General features: G+C 42.4%; 1 protein-coding gene across 5 annotated transcripts in view; it reads right to left on the reverse strand.

The window, feature by feature from the left end:
- Nucleotides 1-20,556, reverse strand: part of CEP112 (centrosomal protein 112) — a 179,882-nt gene that overhangs the window by 64,129 nt on the left and 95,197 nt on the right. For all 5 annotated transcript variants that reach the window (XM_071816767.1, XM_071816770.1, XM_071816768.1 and 2 more), the window contains 2 exons: nucleotides 9,714-9,776; nucleotides 5,759-5,908 (listed from right to left, as the gene is read on the reverse strand). In XM_071816767.1, the coding sequence (XP_071672868.1) occupies nucleotides 5,759-5,908; nucleotides 9,714-9,776 (213 nt within the window). The remainder of the gene's footprint in view (nucleotides 1-5,758; nucleotides 5,909-9,713; nucleotides 9,777-20,556) is intronic.

Consider the following 20,556-nt stretch of genomic DNA (forward strand, 5'->3'; position numbering starts at 1 on the left):
TTCTTCTCTCCAGTAAAGTCCTGGACTTGTGGGGATCGCCCCAGCTCTGCCTTTCTGAGCATCACTTGCTCCTCCACATTAAAGCCCCTCTGCTCTTCAGAGAGTGAAACATCTTCGAACAGCAAACTGCAACCATCACAGTGGCCTTGAAAAGGCTAATGTTCATTTTCTTACATCAATGTTATAAACACTGTCTGTGCTTTTTAGCTGCATGGGCTGATGTCAGGATTAGTTAACATTTACTAATAAGAGCGTTTTCTCTGTACCTTCCGAGTCACCCAGGACCCCACTCAGTGCTATTGCTCCTGTTCAAAGCAATGAATTTTATGGCTTGTTTTGAATCCCTTTTCACCATTTTTCCAGTGCAAAATCAGTGCAGTCCACCTCATTAAATAAAAACCCAACCTGATCACTTAGCTTTAAAAACCCTTACATTCTGATACGCGTTTATGGAATCTTTAATTCCATGATTTGGCGACTGGTAGCTGTAAGGTGGAATCCCTTCAGGGCTATAAAAACCCAAAAAGACTTCATGCAGCAAAGTGTTTTCTGGAGGGAAAGCAAAACACCGAGGATAACAATGATAATGTAGAAGAAAGCAGAAGTACAAACTTTTAAACCTGCCAGATAAAACCAGCCTGCAGTTCAGAGGACTCGGCAAGCGCTAGTTCTAGTCTTCTGTAAAACTTTTAAGCCTGATTTTGCTGTTGGCCATGGCAAGTTCTGCAACGTGTTGAGACACGAAACGTCAAGCAAAACGCCAGAGTGCAAAGCTTGCTGCAGGAAAAGAAGATGATTCAATTCTTTGTCTCAGAAAGCACGTCAAGGATATTATAAAGTACTTACAGATGCTCAGCCACTTGGATTGCCTGGCTGGCCCAACATCTGAAAGCCTGTGATTCTGAAGAGAAGGTGCTGTGCTTCAGACAACAAATCATTTCTGCGGCAACGGAATGAGAGATGTGACTATGGAAAGGAGAGAGGACTACTGAAAATCAGTATTTCAGTTGTGATTAACAACTGTTTAACCTTAAAAAAACATAAGCCGATTTTGATTACCATTTATAATGAATGTATCGATACAGCCTTTCGAAGAGAACCATGTAATGGAATCAAGAGACAGAGGATGAGCAACAGGCTAAACCCTCATTTCTCTAACAGACTGAATTTGGGTGAAACCAGGATTCATATAAACAAAGACAGTGAAAATCAGGTGCCTCAGAGTGCGTGCTCCGTGTAAAAGAGAAAGAAAAACCACAGAAGTCCTGCAGATCTCATTTACCCACCCTTTGGGAAGATGCGGTTTCCTCTGTTGATCAAACAGAGGAAGAGGGTCCCTTAAAACTCTTTATTTCAGCACACCAAATAGTTCATCATGGCGATTCTTAGCCACAAAAGCAATGAGACGGATGTGAGATCCCTCTGGAGAACGTTGTGACACACGCACAACTGGAAAGGCCTCCAAGGACTGACAGAATCCGTGGCCATCGAACCATCGCAAACAGCAACGCGTGTCCTGACACCTCCTTTTCACAGGCACTCTTTGCTGAAAAACCCCACACCTTCAGCCAAGTTCAAATACAAAAAATACCAGAAAATGTTTTTTAAAAACGCTTATAAATAATGTGCGTCCTGTTGGAAAAGTTCATTACGCCGTTCTTCAACAGCTCTCACGATTGTAGCAGCCATCCCTACGGCACCAATGACAAAACCACAAGACAGAACTCGCTTAACAAAACATCCTTGAAATAACGTCTTCACCTTACCCTAAGTTGTAGGTTTTTGCTAAGATTTCAGGTTCTCTTTTCTAATGAATGTCCTCGGTGGTACCAGTTTCACACGGTCACAGCCTCCTGAACCACCAGCCTTGATGGACACGTGGATCTGGAGTTAATTCCAGTCTTTGCCACAAACCTCAACTAAGCCAAGGCTTCACCCTCCAGTGTCTCATTTGTATGATAAAACCCAAACTGCTTCTCCTCCGTACTCTAGATCAGGTTAATTCAGGTTCTACGCTCTTTGATACCTCTCCTCCCTTAATAAGCACAAATAAGGACCCCTAAACATGAGAGTTCGCTTTGCTTGGGACTTTTAAACCAACAAATTAGAATGATCTCTACTGAAACCAGCATTGGGTATTGCAGAGACAACGGTGGTATCCCAGAAGGTATTCTGAGGACAATAGATTAAATACTTCTGCAGGAATACAGTCACTTGGTCAATGCTCCCATAGCCCTGACGCGCTTCCTCTTTTAATGCAAAAATATTATTTACAATTGCAAGTGGAATTTGCTAATAAAGACGGTCGATATTGAAATATAACTCAATGCAAAATTAGCTTGTTCACAACATTTTTAAGAACACAGTTTTTATGATACACCGCATTTTAGAGACATCTGTCAACACAATCAGTATATCGTGACAGCTACTTTCTGCGACCAAATGTATAAGGTGCCCTTAAAGAAATGTCCTGAATGCTTTAAAACATCCCGAGGTTCAAAATGAATTTGTTTTAGTGGGAGCCACACACGAAAGGAGGGGGGATTATGCAAATAGAAGCAGAAGGACGTGTGGCCCTGGAGCAGAAAAACAGTGACAGAAATGCAAACCCACCCCCCATGGCAACGGATTCCAGAGTAAAAGGAACAGAGTTCCCCACAGCGGGAACGACTCGAGGTAAAGATTCTGTTATAGCCGCATTGAGGAATTTCACCGTGTGGATAAAACCCTCAGTCCAGCCTTTGCAGAGAGGAAATGATCATTTTGCTCCAAGATACGACAGCATCCAACAAGCACGTGATGATGCTGGAAATACTCAGTGCTCAGAGGTCCAGACAATCTAAACCCAGAAGTTTTCTCGTTTGTTCTTCTATAGCTATAAAATACACTTTTGGTTTTTTTTTCCTCTCTCAACATAACGAAGAAAAACAACTGTTTCCAAATTTTTCACATGAAGGGGAGCATTATTATATGACATTCTTTCCTAGAAATCTTTTAAGTCTTATTTATTAACAGAATTAATCTGATCGTAAGCTGGCTGACACACGCAGTGTTGAAATATGTCATCTTCAAACCATGTTTTACTAATGAAATTTTGGTGTTAATTCAGGGGATATAAGAGAATCTTAGAATCTGCGATCCGAGCCAAACAACAAATGTGGTTTCTCTGGCAAAAAAGCATCATTTTCTCCCTTTTCTGTTGTGGCTTTGTCACCGCATGCTCTCCATCATCCATTTCTTTCCAGAATTTACTTTTTGATGTGGAGTCCCCACTTGGCCACCGACTTCTACATTAAAAATGCTCTGAACGTGTTTTGCAGTTCCAATCCCAGGAACTGTTTTGCACTTGCAATCCCAGAATGCAAAAGGATTTCATAAAAAAGAGAAAATAAAGCAACCTAAGGCTGGGATTTCATAAATAACCTCAAGGTATCTCTACAACGCAATCAACCTGACGCTCGTGCCAAGTCCAGCCAGGAACCGCTGCCAAAAGCAGCAGCAAAGTTGGGTGAACGCTCTGACCATTTGAGCTCCGGGTTGTTGTGGCAAGATTGCTATCGGGACACGAGAAAGTGAGCTCAAATTTAGCCTTAATAAGTTTATACTACACTTCCATGACCAACGGAGCTCCTGCACGGGCCGTTCTCAGGAGCTCAGCACCCGGACTGGAGGGTGCCTGAAATCCCAGACTGGAGCAGCGCAAATGGGTTACCAGACATGGCAATTTAAGCAGCTTTTCCAAGCATCTGCAGGGCATTAATATAATTGTGCTCTCAACTAATCCTGCGGTCTAACCCAACGGTTCCTGATCTTTGAAGTGTGAGCCCGTCACCGGAGCGGCGCGGAGGGCAGGTGAGCGTTGCTGGATTTGCCCCATGCAAGACGCATTGCAGCATCCTTGGAAGCTGGTCCAAAAAACACGAGTCCTGGGCAGTTCAAAGCAAAGATCTCTTTGCGAGTGGTGCTTTTGGGATTGCTCCCCATGCCAGCGCTGCCATCATCCCAATGGGCTCCAACTCAACGGCGGCGAAAAGGAGCCGCTCAGATGCTCAACGCCTCGTCAGACCGCTGCTGTTAATTAGGTCTTTGCTATCAGGCGTCGTGATGTGATGGCATCCAGACTGGTTACCTTGTAGGCCACCAGAAAGGAACATGATGAGCCAAAATTGTGTCCTGATTACATGACTCTGACGGCACAAACTCTGACTTGTCCTCAGGCCAGACAGACCACGGCGTAACGCAGAATGCCAAGAGCTTTAAGTGTGTCTCAAACTGGCCCAAACTGAGGCCATCTGAAGCCAAACAGGGTTCTTAGGTTGTCAAAAGAAGCAAAATGCTCTTAAAAGTGTCACTCAATCTTTTTCACTAATGTCTAAGATACTATTTAAAAAAAAATATCAAGATCAAGTAGATAGATACAACTGTGAAATAATAACCCAGAAATCTTTAACTAGCAAAGAGAGTCGGGAATGTGAATTAACATCAACATCACGTATTATGGCATCCACATCTGGATATCACTTTACCGACTGGTTTCTGCAGAAATGCATTTCTCCCTTTGAAAGGAAATAATAATTGGAAGGTCTTACAGGAAGTCAACCCAATATGATATAAAGGAAATTGCAATCTGTTCCTCAATGCTAGTTTAAATCAACGTTATTGTTAAAAAATGGGCATTCGCTAAATATAGTCTTCTCAATAGCTTATACGGTATTAAGGGTTCTCAAAGGCTTATGCTATATTAAGAATTGCTTTGTCTTTAGAATGTTTCTTTAATCATCCCTCGCGGTCCTCAGCTTATCACGGCATAGATGCTGTTCCCCATCTCCAGGGCATCTAGGATTCCACTTGCACCAAAACCAATTGTTTTTTGCCTCAGGCTAATAAAAACCAAAGTATTTCTGCATATGCTTGTCTAGAACTATGTGTGGTTCTTCAAAATATTAAGTGATCGAATATTAAAAACACCTCTTCCTGCTTCCAGAAGTGCACACAGCTTCCCAAGTATACTTGCCTGAGAATGCTCTGTTTGGATATCTGGCTTTCCGTACATTTCCATTAAATCAGCAGTCTCAGAGGAAGATTTTAAAAAAGTACAATATTAATGATACTAAACAAAGTCCAAGAGCTCCAAGCAGAACAGCTCCTGTAATTTCTTCCCCAAGTTGACCCAATATCACCAAATATATTCCCAGCACCGGTGCTAAAATCTCTGAGACACTGCTCAGAACACCTGTGCAGAATTCCCTTTGGAGAATGCAGCTCTGATGTATAAACCTGATGCAAAAAAATTACAAATAGCAAATAGATTATTCCATTCATATTTTGCAGAGACTTTGCTTTCAGTGGAAACTAAGAACACACTTTCCTTCATTGCAGCCTTAAACATGGAAGATGAACACCAAGCTCAAGCCCGTGCCACACCGGTGGGGCAACTCGCTTCTATTTCTCACCATTTTTCCAAGTACTGCAAAGATGTTAAAATACTGAGTCAGCCCTAAAAGAAAGGGAACAGGCAAGTTTCAAGTATTTGAGTGAAGTGGATGCATTAGATTCGCCAAAACCAACCGCTTTCTGCAGGCGTCTATCAGCTAGAGGGAAGAGAGCCTGAGTCACCAGCAACATCAAAGCCCAGTCCGGCGCACGAACTGGTGAGCGCTGTGCGAACAGGAACGGTACCTGCCCCCATCTGCCCACCGCGGAACGCTTAATTACGCTCCAACAGCCAGTAGCACCAGTGACTGAAAGCCCAGATTACCTTGATTGCTCTGTTATTATCTGTAATCAGCTGCTGCTGCTTATCTTCAAACTTCTGCCCGAGTTCCTGGAGCCGCTGCTCGGCCGCGAGCTGCTGCCGGCTGTTCTCCTCCGTCAGCAGGGAAACCGTTGTCTTAAGCTCAGCGATGATCTGAAAAAGCAAACAGCATGCTAAATCTCTCTTGGGTAAAAGGCATGTATTTTGCATGTTTTTTATGCTCGGTGCAAGCATGTGCTGTGCAAGCTGAATACTTTAAATTAACATGTTGCACACCAGCAAGCGTGAAATTCCACGCAGAGAAAAAGGCTGCGAGTGACAAAAATTGCTGAACACAAAATATTTGGGAGGGTTTTCCAGTGTGACATTCCGAAATATTGACTCATGAGAACAAAGCACATCTGTGATCGGCAGCACTGCGCGCGTTGCCAGGCCCCGCTGCACTGAAACCGGCCGTGCAAATTTCCATAGTGCTGGTGCTGCTCCTGGTTTAGGAGGATGCTTTATAGCTTCATACCGCAGAGAAAAACACCCCAGTTTACATATGGACTGAGATTTAAACTTGATAGTGAAATTTTTGAGCTGCTGAAAGGAGCATGTTCTGCTCAGCAATACACCGGGGACCTGATTCAAAGTCCGGGACCCTTAAACTGGACCTTTTACCTGATTCACTCATAAGTTGCTGAAATTTACTTGTTTCACCTTTTTTATGGCTGTGGAAAGTCATAACTAAACCTGATCCTTCGGGCATATTTACAGAATTTTACGCTGACAAGTAAGTCATCACCCAGCAAAGAGCTTAAACATACTGGAGAGTCACTGACTTCAATGTATATATTCAAGCTTAAGGTTAAGCTGCTGTAGCAGCATAATATAGTCTAATTCTAAAAGCACTTCAGCACACAGACAGCTCAGAAAGAGACCGCCGGCTGCTCAGATTTGTGTGTTTGCAAGGCCTCTTCATCGGTAAAGAAACATTTGATTATACTAAGGCCACAGTCGATTAGGAAAAACTACAAAGTACAAGTAGTTTTTTAGACCTACAGATAGGACAGGACTAACATAATAAGAAATACTCTACAAATGAAGGTACAAGAATCACAGGGGAAGAGGAAAAGGACTGATCAAAACTCTGCTGTAAATGTATTTATATGTTTTACTACCTGAAAACCCCAGAGAGTAACAAAGATTATGAGTAAAACGCACATGGATATTTCTATATTTCTTTTCTAAAAACAAATATGTATTAAAAAAGATAAAATGCCAATCAAAAGGAAGGCTATTCACTCTTAATGAGATCCATGGGCCAAAGTTTAGAGACGATCTGGATAGGTGCAACTCTTTAGGTGGAACTAAGTGGCATCACTGGGTTTGCAATTTAGATCATGATTTAGATGACACAGAATTTGCACAAATTGGCTTTGCTCGGTGTGTTCCTTGTACAATGAGAAAGCAGGAGAAGGCGATGGATCATAGAAATGATTAGGAGAACAACGTGAAGCCACACAAAGCTGTGCCACTTTGCGTATGTTCCATTTTGTCACTTTTAAAAAGAACACAAAGCCACAAACCCTCTAACAGAGCACAGAAGTGAGATGTAAAGCTTTCACTGGGCTAAGACCCTGGACTAGCAGAAGAGTTTTGAAATGCATGCAAGGAAACCTCAGCATGAATCGAAGGAGAAAGATCTGCTTTGTGCAGCACCTTTCAGAGAAAAGAAATCTGTTTGCTTTGTATAAACTTCAGAGGAAATTGCTTGAAATATCTCCTGTGTGTGGGTGTTAAACGCGAATGTTCCAAGAGGCCACAGAGAGTAAGATTAGACAGATGTTGTCAGCAACATGACCACAAGAAAAGTTGCAGTTGACCTATTATTAATACTGAGCTACAAAAAAACCCTATGTTCAAGTAACTGCAGGGATTTGATTCAAACCCACAAAAGTACAGAAATTCAGACATTAGGGTGAAACTCCTTTATTGGGCCAAAGAGCCCTGACACATGATGTATGTGTTGTGTCTGCCACAGAAAGCGCCGAGCAATTCCAGTGCTGGTCGCTGAGCCCATCGCTCCTCAATAAGGAGAACAGAGTATCAGTTACAGCAATGCCTGGCTTAATATTAAAATAATCTAAAAAGTCTCAATATTTTTCCATTTTGAGACTATTCTACAGGCCTCGAAATTTCAGTCCGATGAAATTTGTTATGACGTTGAGGTCGAACAGTTGTTGCACTACACTACCTAAGTGTTCCCGCTGTAACGATGAAAGCGATTGTCCTCACCCTTGGTTAAAAAGTCAGAAACGCTGAAATTCTTCCACCTGTCTTCAACAAATGGACCCAGAACCACTTTTGTTTGGCAGTAGATACAACATGGAGAGCCTGACTTTTCATCTTAATAAAGTTTGCAATTTCTTGTCATTGATCGCTTCTAGTTCAGAGGCTTTTAAACCATTCTTTGGAGTGTTTTAAATGATTTTAAAAGAGTATTATTAGCCTATTATTACTAATGCTGAAAACACAGTTTGCAAGTAAAAGGCATTCAGCTGTGGTTGGGAGGAATGAGAAGAACGACACCTCCACAGAGATCCTTGTGGCAATTTTCTTATTAAAAGCTTAACTTCTCATTGCATCTCCATCATTTTTCACACTTTGGTACTACCTGTCAATCAATCTCAAATGTTTAAAAATTATAGTGTCTGATCATTTTTAAGTAAATATGTAAATTCAACCCTCATTTTCATCTTCCATGTTCAAAAGACTCCTCTGCAGAGCAAAACTCAAGTCAAACTCTGTTTGCTTTCAGGACACTGACATTGGTCGAAGTGTTATTTTGGGCAGAAAAGTTGAAATTGGCTCAGAGCAACAATAATCACCAAGATGGCAGAGTCAGGACGGCCATCCTGCATTGGCTGTGACGGCAAACACCACCTTGCGACACGAAATGCAAGTCCTGGTTGTGCAACTGCCTTGATTTTATGAGAGGTCATCACCGAATGTGCTGGGTTGGAAGGGACCCACAAGGGTCATTGAGTCCAGCTCCTGTCCCTGCACAGGACAAGCCCAAAATTCACACCATGTGTATGAGGGTGTTGTCCCATCACTTCTTGAACACTGTCAGGCATGATGTGCTAAATGACGGGGCACCTCGCATTCCTTTGCCACCTAGTGACAGGACATGGTCCTCTTGGGGCCTCAGGGAGGAAAAAGTAGGAAAATATGAAATTTTGAACTCAAAAAACCCTCACCCATTTCTTCTACCACACCTGGAATATTGTGTCCAGTTGTGGCCCGTCAGTTCAGAAGGACAGGGAACTGCCGGAGAGAGTCCAGCGCAGCCACCAAGATGCTGAAGGGAGTGGAGCATCTCCCGTGTGAGGAAAGGCTGAGGGAGCTGGGGCTCTGGAGCTGGAGAAGAGGAGACTGAGGGGGGACCTCATTAATGTTTACAGATATCTAAAGGGTGAGTGTCAGGAGGATGGAGCCAGGCTCTTCTCGGTGACAACCGATGATAGGACAAGGGGCAATGGGTGCAAACTGGAACACAAGAGGTTCCACTTAAATTTGAGAAGAATTTAACTTCCTGGTGAGGGTGGCAGAGCCTGGCCCAGGCTGCCCAGGGAGGTTGTGGAGTCTCCTTCTCTGCAGACATTCAAACCCGCCTGGACACCTTCCTGTGGAACCTCAGCTGGGTGTTCCTGCTCCATGGGGGGATTGCACTGGATGAGCTTTCCAGGTCCCTTCCAACCCCTGACATTCTGGATTCTGTGATTCTAGTCAGCTTGATGCTCTGTGTTTTTCGAAAGGTTAAAATCTGCAAGAAAGACACTGGATGTTTGATTTGGGAAATGGTTCTGGCTCCTCTCGCTCGTCAAGACCCAGAGCAGAAGTAATTACACTTTTCATCAAGTTTCCAAATCAAACGGACCCGCGTTGAGGCTCCCGCCTCCTCGCCACCTACCTGCGAGGATTTCACCAGCTTCTGGCTGAACTCCTTTTCCGTTTGCTTCAGCCGGCTGTTTGCCTGAAACGCACACAAAAGGCAACCAGATTAGCTCAGCCGCGGGACGTGTCCAGACACTTTGCCACCGACCCCTCCGCTTGGCACCTCGTCCACATGCCTATCGCTGAGCGGCCGGGACCCGCGCCAGCTCCAACGCCCTTTTGTGGCAGCCAAAAAACCGCGAGGGCTTGGCTTTGATCTCGGGCCAACTATTCATCGCTTAAAAGAGGGGAGAAATTGTACCTCTGCTGCCAATTATTAGAAAAACATAAAGACTTGTGCGGATTTAAAAGAGTGTGTGTGTGTGTGTGTGCGCGTGTGGCGGGGAGGGAGGCAGCACACATGGGTTTATCTGGTGATTTGGTTTCTGAACGAAGGGAAAAGGACAAAGTCGCAGGCAGGGGCTGCGCGGGTACAACACAACATAGAGGACACCACTTCGCGTCTGCAACTGCCTTTTGTCCCGTTGGGTGTCCTTTCCTATTTAAAGGTGGCGATTAAACTGGAAATCAACCCCAACATGCAGCTGAAGCAGCTGGGAGCTCATGGACACACAAGCGCTTTCCTTCTCCTAGCGTTATTCTCACAATTCGAAGATAAAGAATAAAACCAACGGAAAACAAGGCTGGTTTGTCAATGTGCAATCCAATAAGCAAGTATTTCTGTAATTCTGAGGAAAAATAGCTCCTAAGGTGTTTTTTTTTTCCTCAAATAATTTCACTGCAGGAATAAGTCAACAATAAAAATAATTCAATACCAATTCCAATTTCATTTCGGGACACAATTCTGATTTGTATTTTTCTTGCAAAGTGCCATGGTATTATATGAAAACGCTGTCCTCAAATGAACTGCCAAGCGCTCTCGCATTCTTGGCTCTAAAATTTGAGGACAGGTGTCTAAGAAAAATATTTTCTTAGGGGGACAGCGTATTAGGAAGCTGAGTTCTGAAGCAAATTTAAGCTGATTAAGCTTTCCAAATCTATCTGACCTCGTGCTCAAATCTTTGATCTGTCATCTCTAGTTTCATGGCACCGCATCCCGCACCCAAACACGGGCTCCTCCAGCGCCTCTTCTCGGGACTCTGGAAGCCACGGGTGTCCCCGAACCTCCGAACCCTGTTTGGATCCCATTGCAAGACTGAACCTCCAGTCCTGCAAACACCAGGGATTCCGGTCATGCAAACAGTTTTATTGATTTTACCGGACTATAAATCTAGGAGCTTAAAGTTGCAGACAGTGAGAATCACCGCCAAGCACGATAGGACGCGAATCATCTCGTATGATCCAGGTAGTTACGTGTGATGCGGATTAATGTAAGTATATTACAGCCAGTTAAAAATAATCTTACAGTTTACATGATACTGCAGTTTAAGATCTTGAGTCCCTCCTAGTTCCAAGATTATGAAACATGTGCAGGTCTCCCTGTTGGTACTAAGAAATCTTCTAAAAAAGTTGATCAAAACCATTTATCTAATATGTGCATACTTTTTGAGATAACACTGGGGTTTTTTGATATAAAGAGAAATAATAGTACTACATATTGGTTTAAAACAGCATATACAAGAATTCTGGAGCACCAGACAAACTGAATTCCACTTTTCACTTAAAGTGGGCCACAAACTCTATACGGGTCTATTGGGGGACTGCATAAATAACAGGAGAGCAGTGACGCCAGACGCCTCCATGCCTGCTCCACTTCTCTTCGTCCTCAGGCTGACCCATGGTAACACTCCTTCCACTGTATTGTCATTGAGCTTCAGATTACATTTTACCACCACTGCATATCACAAAGTGACTGAAACTGCCAGTTTATCTTTAGGGAAGAAAGTAAAAAATAAATTACAGTAATAGATTAAATTACTGTTCCTCCCAGAAAGGGAGAGATACCAGCCAGCAAGGCTCTCAGATCACATTACAGCTGCTCTCGCTCGACTTGCCTGGGGTAAAAGTCTTTGTCTTTCATAGAAGCAGCTTCATAACCTCCTGAACTCATAGAAGAAATCCCAACAAATAATAACAAAAAACCACCCAGAACTTCCATAAACAAACTAGAACTTGTTTGTTCACACTGAGCAGAGCCAGGATGACCTCTGATAGACACGGCAGAGCCGAGCCAAAGGAAGATATGCTGAATTTCATAGTTTTATTCTTAACTGAAGGCAAAGAAAGTACGTCCTACCAGCTTCTTTAAAGGCAATTAGAGCATCTTATTTTATCACAGCTTTAACAAATTCCAATTAGCAAAATATTTATTAGTTGTCTCCCAGTCATCAACAAACCACAAATTCTCGCATCTACTTGCAGTCCTAACCACCCTTATCTGAGGGGGCTGATTTTCAGAAGTACTTGGCTACCAAAACTTGGAGTGGCAAGAGCGAGAACACCCTTGGGCAGGCTCTGGCTGTTTCACCCTGGCCCTGCAGACACCACGGCTCTCAAACCCAGGCCCCTTGCTGAGTTCAGCTCTCCTGCGCAGACCTGAAACAGCGGCCGGCTCTTGCATCATCCCCAGCGAAGCTCTGCAGCCCCTGCGGTTACAGCGCACGGGTCGGATCGAATGCGCGGCGATGCACAGGAACGCGCTTCTGCATCTTCTTTCACTGCGGAAATACAGAACTTGCCCTCTTTTAAAGCCTGTGACTAAAATAGAATAGAATCATAGAATCATTTCGGTTGGGAGAGACCCTCAGGATCATCGAGTCCAACCATAACCCAGCGTAATTCCAGCACTAAACCATGTCCCTGAGAACCTCACCTAAACACCTTTTAAACCCCTGCAGGTATGGTGACTCCAGCACTGCCCTGAGCAGCCTGTTCAATGCCCGACAGCCATTTCCAGGAAGAATTTTTACCTAATATCCAATCTAAACCTCCCTTGGCACAACCTGAGGCCAAGTTAACACCTTTTGACTCCAGGCTGTTGCTCTGCAGCCCTGGGAGGCATCAACTGCTCCCCCGGGACACACGCAACGCCACGACACACACACAAAAAACCACTTTCTACCTTTTTTCTTGTAGTGTCTTACTGCAAAGTAAATATGCTGCCTACAGTGAACATCATGGAGGATTTACGTTACATTTATCCTGACAAACGAGAAGGTTAGAAGTGACATGGTGCCCGACAGCAGCATCTTCCCAGGCTCCTTCTACAAGAAGCTGCCCGGCTCACACATTGTATGAAGCATAAGCTGCTTCTCTATTATTTCCAGGGCATTCCCTCGCTTTCAGGTTCCACGCTATTTCAGAAACATAATGAATCAGGATCCAACTGGAAGGTGAACATTTGGAGGGTCAGCCAGTATTCATTAAGGTCTAACTCTTTTCATAGCAATGGGCAGCGCTGCAAATGTAGTTAATGGTCTCAAACTAGGTTCCCGTGCGTGAGAGGTAGCTGTTGAAACTCACGCTTGGCAAAAACTTGTCAAAAGTATCAATTGTAATATCCATTTTTCTAATAAAAAGGTTTAAATTGGATAAGCCACAGAGGAATCCCACTGATTCAAAAATTAACTTCTGTTTAGTTTCACAGAGTTAATACATATTTCAGCTAAAATTATCTGATTATGACAATTTCACATGCAGTTACTTTATATTACAGAGTGAGGACTTTTGCATTAAAAAGATTATGTCCTTGTTACAGTTAATTGGTTTTAAAAACCAACTATAATTCTCTAACAAGCCTTAAAGCATCGAATTGTGGTTGCTGAGCAAAACTGCACCGACTTCAACAAAACATCTCACAGAGAAATTCAAGACGGTATGAGCACTACAGATGTGGTATCTGAATTAGTGGATGCTATTCGAACACAGGCTCCTTCTCATTCTTTCCTTTCAAGAAACAGAACAGCATTACCGAGAATAAAAGAGCAAAGGATCTAGGATGGGACCACACCACTCAAGTGTACCACGTGCTATCCTAATTACAAGGTTTTTACACGCTATTTTTAAGGTGCAAGATGTATTAAAGGGGCTTTTAGTTCTACCCGATGGAACACAGGCCCTAAACAGCCCCAGGAGCTGCTCATGGGCACATTGGTCAACCTCATCTTCCACCAACACCCATGAAGAGGTTTAGAAGGTCTTGAATGTTCAGCAAAAAACGCAGCTGCTAAAGAGCTTTTTGGAACATTACAAATCCGTGCACATCTTCTAGCTTCGGAACAGTGATTTTCAGATGGAAATTTAGATGTTAATTATGCTACACAACTAATAGGAAAACTAACTCCTGCAACTCAAATGCAGATAGATCAGAATGAGTTAAGGATGCACAGTGAAATCTTGTTCAAGTATACATGAATTACAGTTTTGTGACTGATTCAGCAATGTTTCAGTTTGATTTGAATCTCCCCAAAACACACAGAAAGAACAAAACCCCCCAAACACAACTACCATGAACCAGAGGGTTATACATACACACCAACACTCACTAATAGAAAAGCAGCTTTAAGAAATCTGTTAAGGGTACAAGCTATGAAATAATCATTTTTCAAGATGTCTCCAAGTAGCTAAATGATGGCCCTATATAAGCTGATCCTCCATAATTAGTCAGATAAAAGTGTAAGTAAACTGAGAAAAAAAGAGAAATCAAAGGGTGGGGGAAGGAGAAGAAAGAAAACTTGCTCCAGGGAAGAAGCAACTGTTCTCTGATGTGCAGCAAAGAATTTAACATCAAAGAACCAATGTAAATGGGGCCCATTTACCTTAAAAAACAACACACCACTCTGCATTCTGGAATATTTCTATTCAAGTTTGACAGCATTATGCTTTGTACCAAAATTTGAGATGGTGTAACTTGACAGACGTCAAAAGAAAATGACCTTCAGGATGGCCAACTGCAGCAATTTTGGGTATTAAGGATGTTAAAACATTCTGTACAGTATCTGTTTAAACTTCAGAGATTCGCAGATCACCTTTTAAGTTCATCTGATTGCACATACAAATTTCCCATAGACCTCAAAGGCTGAAACGCGGATTTTGCCGTGCGTCCCTGGCACTGCTGGGGGTGAATTCCTGCACCAACACCACCGCCCAGTTACACGCAAACCGAGTCTCCGCGGAACACTGAAAATCGCGCACCAGCTCAAATACGTCACGTGAGACACCCAAAAGACCATTAAAAATAGTTCCCTAGCCAAATCGACGTTAACAGAATAATTAGTCAACTACCAAATGACTTCAAGGGGTTTGAAAATGAGTGATGGAAATCCCAATCTGTCATACCCACAAATCCCATTAATATTCTCTTTTACATTCTGCTTTTGTAGGTCTATAAATCTTTTCTCTTTTCTTTTTTCCTTTAAAGATACATCTTTGGGAAAAAAACCCTCTTGTTCATGTGCTATAAGTACTTTTCATGGGGAAAAAAACCAAGACTGAATAGAAACGCATTTGACGCTGTACCTGTAAAGAGAATTGCCTTTGTGTGGCGCGTTGCAATGGTGCGCTCAATGGGGCCCTGCTGAAAAACCCCCTGTGCAACAGGAAAACTCTGTTTTCCAGGCCTTTCCTTTAAACCAACAGACTATTTCTAATCATTCTCAAATTATGTAGAGGAATTAAACACAGACATTTGACTCTTCCAAGAATTCTTCCACGTGACTCCAGCTGGATGGTGTCTGATGCCAAAGTTGCACCAACCTTACACTGCTCCACAGTCACTGGTTTCATCTAAATGCACTTAAGGAGCATTTAGGTATTGCCCAGCTTCACTAATACTCATTTCTATTCAATACCACAGCGAGCCAGGTGCCTTATTTAAAACCAACTGCATGACATGGCCTAACATACAAGCCTTGTATACAAATACAAGGTTTTAAAACTAGATTAGTAGTCTAGTTCGCCACATGAAATTGTTCAATAACTTAAATACGCTTTATACAAGATAGCACTGGTGCATTAGGCGTTTAAAGGACAGACGGAGAATTTACTTTAATCTGAGGATGTACTGTGAGATTTTGCCGAAACAGCTGGCGGACAGGTGGCTTTCACATTATGGCACCATTCCTTTCTTTCACTCAACACTCAAATAAGACGAACTGAGTAAACCTGGTGAGGATGCTGAGGCTGCACCGCTCTCCCCATCGGGGCACTGAACCCCGTTTTCCCGCAGTTACACACCTCAATCCGGAACAGCACAAACACATCCCTGCATTATGATTTTTAATATCTCCTGGTTTTCTTCTGTTCTACCCAACTAAACTAAGATGGTTATTTAAAGTGAGTTTAAGACATTATATCAAAAGCGGTGGCATTTTCCTTTTCAGAGCCTTAAAATATAAACCATGCACTCAACGGGAATTGTTTGAGCTTTCACGAGCTGCCTTTGTTCGTCAGAAATCCCGGGCACCTCACCCACTGTTGTGTACTCAGTCTCTCCCACTCTAATACAAAGAAGTTTACAGAAGAGCTTCTATCACTCGGGCCCAGATGTTTTTGGTACCCAAACAGCTGCCACCCGGGAAAACCCAGGGACAGGCTGCTCAACATCTGTGAAGATGCAAGCCAAACAGACGGCAACGGTACCAAGGTGTGACACTGACCCATCATTGACTCAGTTACAGGCTACTTAATTAATATGAGCTTCACAACACACGATTATTCCACAAATCAGAGACTTTTTTGAGACCCATGCACTTTATCATTACACATCAGCTAAGTTCATGCACCTTGATTTTTGCCAAGCAGAGACTATAAGGCTCCTAAAGGACTATAAAGGGATAGGAAGGCAATTTCTATTTTTTAGATTCACCGTTGCCATTTCAAGTTGAATTTTGTGGCAATAACAAGTGTCAAGAAGCTAATGACTAGAAAAAAAATCACGTGTGTGTATCATTCTGAGAGCAAATCTTGTTTTCATGGAACAGAAGGAAAACTGGAAACAAAAGGACAGCCTCAGTATTCCTAAGTCAACTCACTATTACTAAGTCACATCATTAGATGAGAGCCCAACAAAAGTTAAGCTCCTACAGTTGGAAAGATAAACATTCAAAATACGACAATATCCCCTAACAAATGTCTGATCTGAAGCAATCAGTGTTTCTTAGCAAGATTATGCTGGATTACTTTGTGTGGGTTTAAATACAACAAAGCTTCACGGAGCCAGCGAGCATTACTGTACCGATGAGTAACTGCGCACAAGTCCAGCGAAGTCCCAGTTAAAAGGAGAATGGAATATAGTGCTCAATCATGAGAGCAATTAAAAGCATAAATAAGACATTGCAAGGCTCTCAACATTCCCAGTGTTTCACTATTTATCCCATCTCCGTCCTGCAGCTGTAGGTCAGAATTAACTCCTCCGAACTAAATACAGGAGAACTCTTTTGGGGATTTGTACCTTATTCATTTCCAAGCAAACACCCAAATTCATTTCAAATTCACACAAGAACTGCAACAGTTTCACCTAAATCAGATTTTCTACAAGTTAAACACCCCTCCTACACTCAGATGTGATTGTGAAACTACTTTGATCTCTGTTCCCAAATTTATTGCTCAGTGTAATCCATGACAAAATATAATGTGATTTACTGTATCTCTATATGACAGCCCAGCAGCTGACAGAACTTAATAATTTAGCATAAGAAAAAAAACCTTCTGGCACCAAAATATACAAATCATAATTGAGGCACTTTAGTATCACATTACAATGAAGCATATGCAGACTGATCATAAGAACTTCAAAACAATTAGAATTCTTTCTCACTCATTTAATGAAGGTGGGTTTTGCTCTGTGACATGTTCTGCAGCTGTAAGCAAGTCGTTTTGGAACACTGTTTCTTCACATTAAAGAGACTGAAGGACTAATAACACCGTTTTACCCCTTCCCTGTTTCCCAAACACTCCTTCCCCTCCAAAAAGAACTGGGGGGGGAAAAAAGAAGCCACCTGCAGCTCTTCTCTATTACAAAGATATGAAGACCAAATCAGTATAAACAAGGTCTTCAAATTGTGCCAGAATTTAAATATGCAATAAAGATGTTTTATATTGGTTTGGAGCATCTCCCGTGCGAGGAAAGGCTGAGGGAGCTGGGGCTCTGGAGCTGGAGAAGAGGAGACTGAGGGGTGACCTCATTCATGGTTACAGATATCTAAAGGGTGAGTGTCAGGAGGATGGAGCCAGGCTCTTCTCGGTGACAACCAATGATAGGACAAGGGGTAATGGGTTCAAACTGGAACACAACAGGTTCCACTTAAATTTGAGAAGCAACTTGTTCCTGGTGAGGGTGGCAGAGCCTGGCCCAGGCTGCCCAGGGAGGTTGTGGAGTCTCCTTCTCTGCAGACATTCAAACCCGCCTGGACACCTTCCTGTGGAACCTCAGCTGGGTGTTCCTGCTCCATGGGGGGATTGCACTGGGTGAGCTTTCCAGGTCCCTTCAACCCCTGACACTCTGGGATTCTGTGATCCTGTGATACGAATGAAGTGGCTGAGGTTTGGTTTTTCTGTTTTTCCTTATGTTATAACGTACCCTGGGATGTAAAGCTAAGTAAAACTGGCAAATTAGAGAAAACTGTACCTCATGCAATCAGCCTTCTCCAAGACACACAGTATTGCGAAAAAAAAATAGGAAGGAAAGAGGAAATGATTCAATTGGGCTTTAGAAAGTATTTAATAAAGTTAAAATAATAAGCAGTTGTGTATTACAAGATAAAGTTGGTGTGTTACTGTTTGTTTGGATTGTGAAAAATGGACGAGGAAACTACTGAAAAAATAGTTGGAACAGTTTCTGCCTCTGGAAAAGCCTCCTGCACTTTGTAACCAGGGAAGTTAAGACTGAACCATCAGTTGCACTAAACCATCAGGAATGTCCTCAGACTCGGGCCAATGGGCCACCAAGCCCAGTGTCCCCTCCAGATGCTCCTGCAGAGAAACCTGCCCCTCGTACCCCCAGCACCCACAGCTCTCGTATCGGGGAGGTTAAACATTAAATCCCGTTTTTCCCAGCAGTGACCGGTTACAAACACGCTGCTCATAAAACTGTTTAATCCTTTTTTGGACCTGTTGATAATATCTCCCTCCACAACCTCAGTGGAAATCAATTCAAGCAGCTCACTATCTCTCTCTTGTTTAGAGAAGTTCCTTCTTTCACCAGTTTTAAATCAATCTCTTATTAGTTTCCAGCAAGGACGCCCAGATTCTTGGGCAGTAAATAACAAATCGGCATTTGCCTTATCCACCAAATTCATGGTTTTGTGAGTCTTGATCTCACCAAAGGCTACAAAACCTGGAAGTTACAGAATTGAGAAGTAGAGAGTGAGGCAGAACTAGAAATGGTGTTTGGACACAGACTTGAGGAGAAAGAGGAGACAGAGAAGACAAAAAAAACCCCACCTGTGAACACTTCTTGTACAGATACCTTAGATTAATACCAGTTGGTTAAAAAACCCCCAAACTCCTCAAACAACCATCCACCTAGAATTGATATGATAAGGAGTGAATAAAGTGTGCTGAAAGACAGGCCACATGATAGAGCTCTCATTTTAATTATATCAGACCTTGCCCTGTTGAAAGCTATCGTTTTAATTCAGTATTTTATCATAATTTATGATTTAGCTCCATTATGCTGCTTCTTGTCTGGTTCTCATTTCTTAACAGTATTGCATCAGTCAGTTTAATTTTTAACCCTATGGTGTTATTTGTGAATGCAAACACCATGGTGCTTGACCTCCTCTCCAAACGAAGACGTTAAAAAGTAGCATCGTGGGTGCATAGCTTTTCCCATAGTGACACTCATACCACTCTTGATTACCCCCGGAAACAGGTTTATAAATACAGTTGATGGGTAGAAATCTTAGATCTGTTTTCAGTTTTGGGGTTTTTTTGGTTGGTTGGTTGGGGTTTTTTAAAAGGAGATGGAAGGAGAGTAACTGTGAATAATGGAGACTACTGCTTTGAAATGGCTCCTGTAGGGAGAGAGCCATAAATTCTGTTTAGTCTCATCTGAGTGAAATATCCCTGAGATTATTCTACCATATTTTTCTTCATGTTTGGCTCTGTTGATTGAAGACTCTTCCAAATGGCTCCCCTAAGGGATGATGCAATTTCTGTGACCATGTTCCTGGTCCACTATCATCTTTCTTCCTTTTTCTTCGGAGGAATACGAAGGAGCAGTGTAAAAGTGAACACAGGAGAGAGGAAATCGGTTTCCTCCCCTTGTTGTGAGCAAAATCTGATTGCAAGAGTTGCTGTAAAATTACTATAAAGACAGATTAAATAATCTGTACTTCTTGTGCTAACATACACTCACTGTCCTATATAAACCTTTTCTCTTTTGGAAATAACTTCCTTTTTTCTTGATCTTGTAGGCTCTTGGCAGATTTTCTCCAACAAAGCCAAAGTTCTATGCTCATTTATAATACTTTTAGTTGGTGAATCACTAACACAGTGTCAGAAATGTTTAAGAACCAAATGTAAGGCAATGTACACAGGCTCAACGACGTAAAACCAACAAAAATGTTACTGGAATAGAGAGATAATATCATAGACAATAGATCCTGGATTACAATAAAAATATTAAGAGACTCAGGTAATATCCAGATCTTCTTGGTAAGAATTAAAAGCTCTTGAGATTGCAGTAGCTAAGGCCTAAACAAAAGAATCTACGCAACAGATTCAAACAAACATTCACAAATTTTAGTCTAAAAAAATGCCACATATACAATAACTCCTGGAGATCCTGAGTGCATTCAGCAAGGAGAAAAACATACGTCTACATTATAATTAGATACCAATTTAACGATATCATTATACTCGGGAAGAATACAAGGTCCACGTTTTGCAGGTGACCTATTTGCCCCCATGTAAATAAC

This window comes from Patagioenas fasciata, chromosome 18 (genome assembly GCF_037038585.1).
Source record: "Patagioenas fasciata isolate bPatFas1 chromosome 18, bPatFas1.hap1, whole genome shotgun sequence".
Classification (NCBI taxonomy): Eukaryota; Metazoa; Chordata; class Aves; order Columbiformes; family Columbidae; genus Patagioenas; species Patagioenas fasciata.